This window comes from Drosophila mojavensis, unplaced genomic scaffold, assembly GCF_018153725.1.
Source record: "Drosophila mojavensis isolate 15081-1352.22 unplaced genomic scaffold, ASM1815372v1 contig_16, whole genome shotgun sequence".
Taxonomy (NCBI): domain Eukaryota; kingdom Metazoa; phylum Arthropoda; class Insecta; order Diptera; family Drosophilidae; genus Drosophila; species Drosophila mojavensis.
Window position 1 is genome coordinate 639,638 of NW_025318693.1, and position 997 is coordinate 640,634.

Consider the following 997-nt stretch of genomic DNA (forward strand, 5'->3'; position numbering starts at 1 on the left):
TTTTGGCATTGTTCTCCAGTCAGCGGAACAGCCAGTGCTGGTTGGCTCCATTAAAGGAGCTACCAAATCGACGGCTATCTGGCCAAGCAATTCTAAACCTCATTAATTTGTTGTGTGATAAATTAAATCAAAGCAAATTGTGCGGCCTTTGCCATGACAATATATGTATATATATGATGTAGAGAGTTTCTCTGAAAACATTTATTATTATTATTGTTTAACCAAGCAAAACAGTTCAAAAAAATAAATAAAAATAAATATTCAGTTCAAAATAGAAAAGTTTTCATGGCGCTAATCTATCACGATGCTACCATTAAGACGTCCATTGATCTGGTGTTGAGTGTGCTCGATGAGATCGGTAAAGGCATTCCCTTTTGCCAGCTGGTCCACTATTTCAGCGCCAGAATCGGATTTCCCGCCGACGTTTGCAACACGATCGTCCAGGAAGCCCTAGAGTGTGGCATGGAGAATAAGGCGATCATAAAAATGCGATCACATTACTATCTGACCCCGCCTCGTCGCCTGCGCAACCCAAGGGCACGCGACAGATTCATAGACTTTTGCAGCATTGTGAAATACAGGCGGAAGCTGAAGGCCAGGAGAACTAGAGCAAAGAGGGCAAAGCCAGCATCAGGCTGATATAATTAATTCATAATTCTATGAGTATCAGCTGGAGTGTGCCGGGAGTGCAGCGCAAACACTTTATTAAAATTAAAATTTATCTAAATTGCGGCGGCAAGCCATTTTGCCCGCAAAGTACTTAAACAACTTCGTCGACTCTTGTGGAGATGGTGCTGGCCACAGATTTTGGGAGAGAGTGAGAGCGAGAGAGAGAGAGGAGGGGTAGCTCAGGCGATGAAAGCTGCAAAGCCCTGCAGGGGTTGCTTTTGATTGTTGTTGCTGTGCGAGTTTTATAACCGAGTACTGTCAGTCAGGTTGTCAGCCAGGCAGTCTGGCAGTCTGGCAGTCTGGCAGTGCTCTACTCAGCTAGTCAGCT

At 44.5% G+C, this 997-nt stretch overlaps 1 protein-coding gene across 1 annotated transcript; it reads left to right on the plus strand.

The window, feature by feature from the left end:
* Positions 1–205: 205 nt before the first annotated feature.
* Positions 206–765, plus strand: LOC6573850. Its single transcript, XM_001999873.4, has one exon. It carries the CDS (start codon positions 286–288, stop codon positions 637–639), a length of 354 nt encoding a protein of 117 aa, XP_001999909.1. The 5' UTR covers positions 206–285; the 3' UTR covers positions 640–765.
* Positions 766–997: the final 232 nt, after the last annotated feature.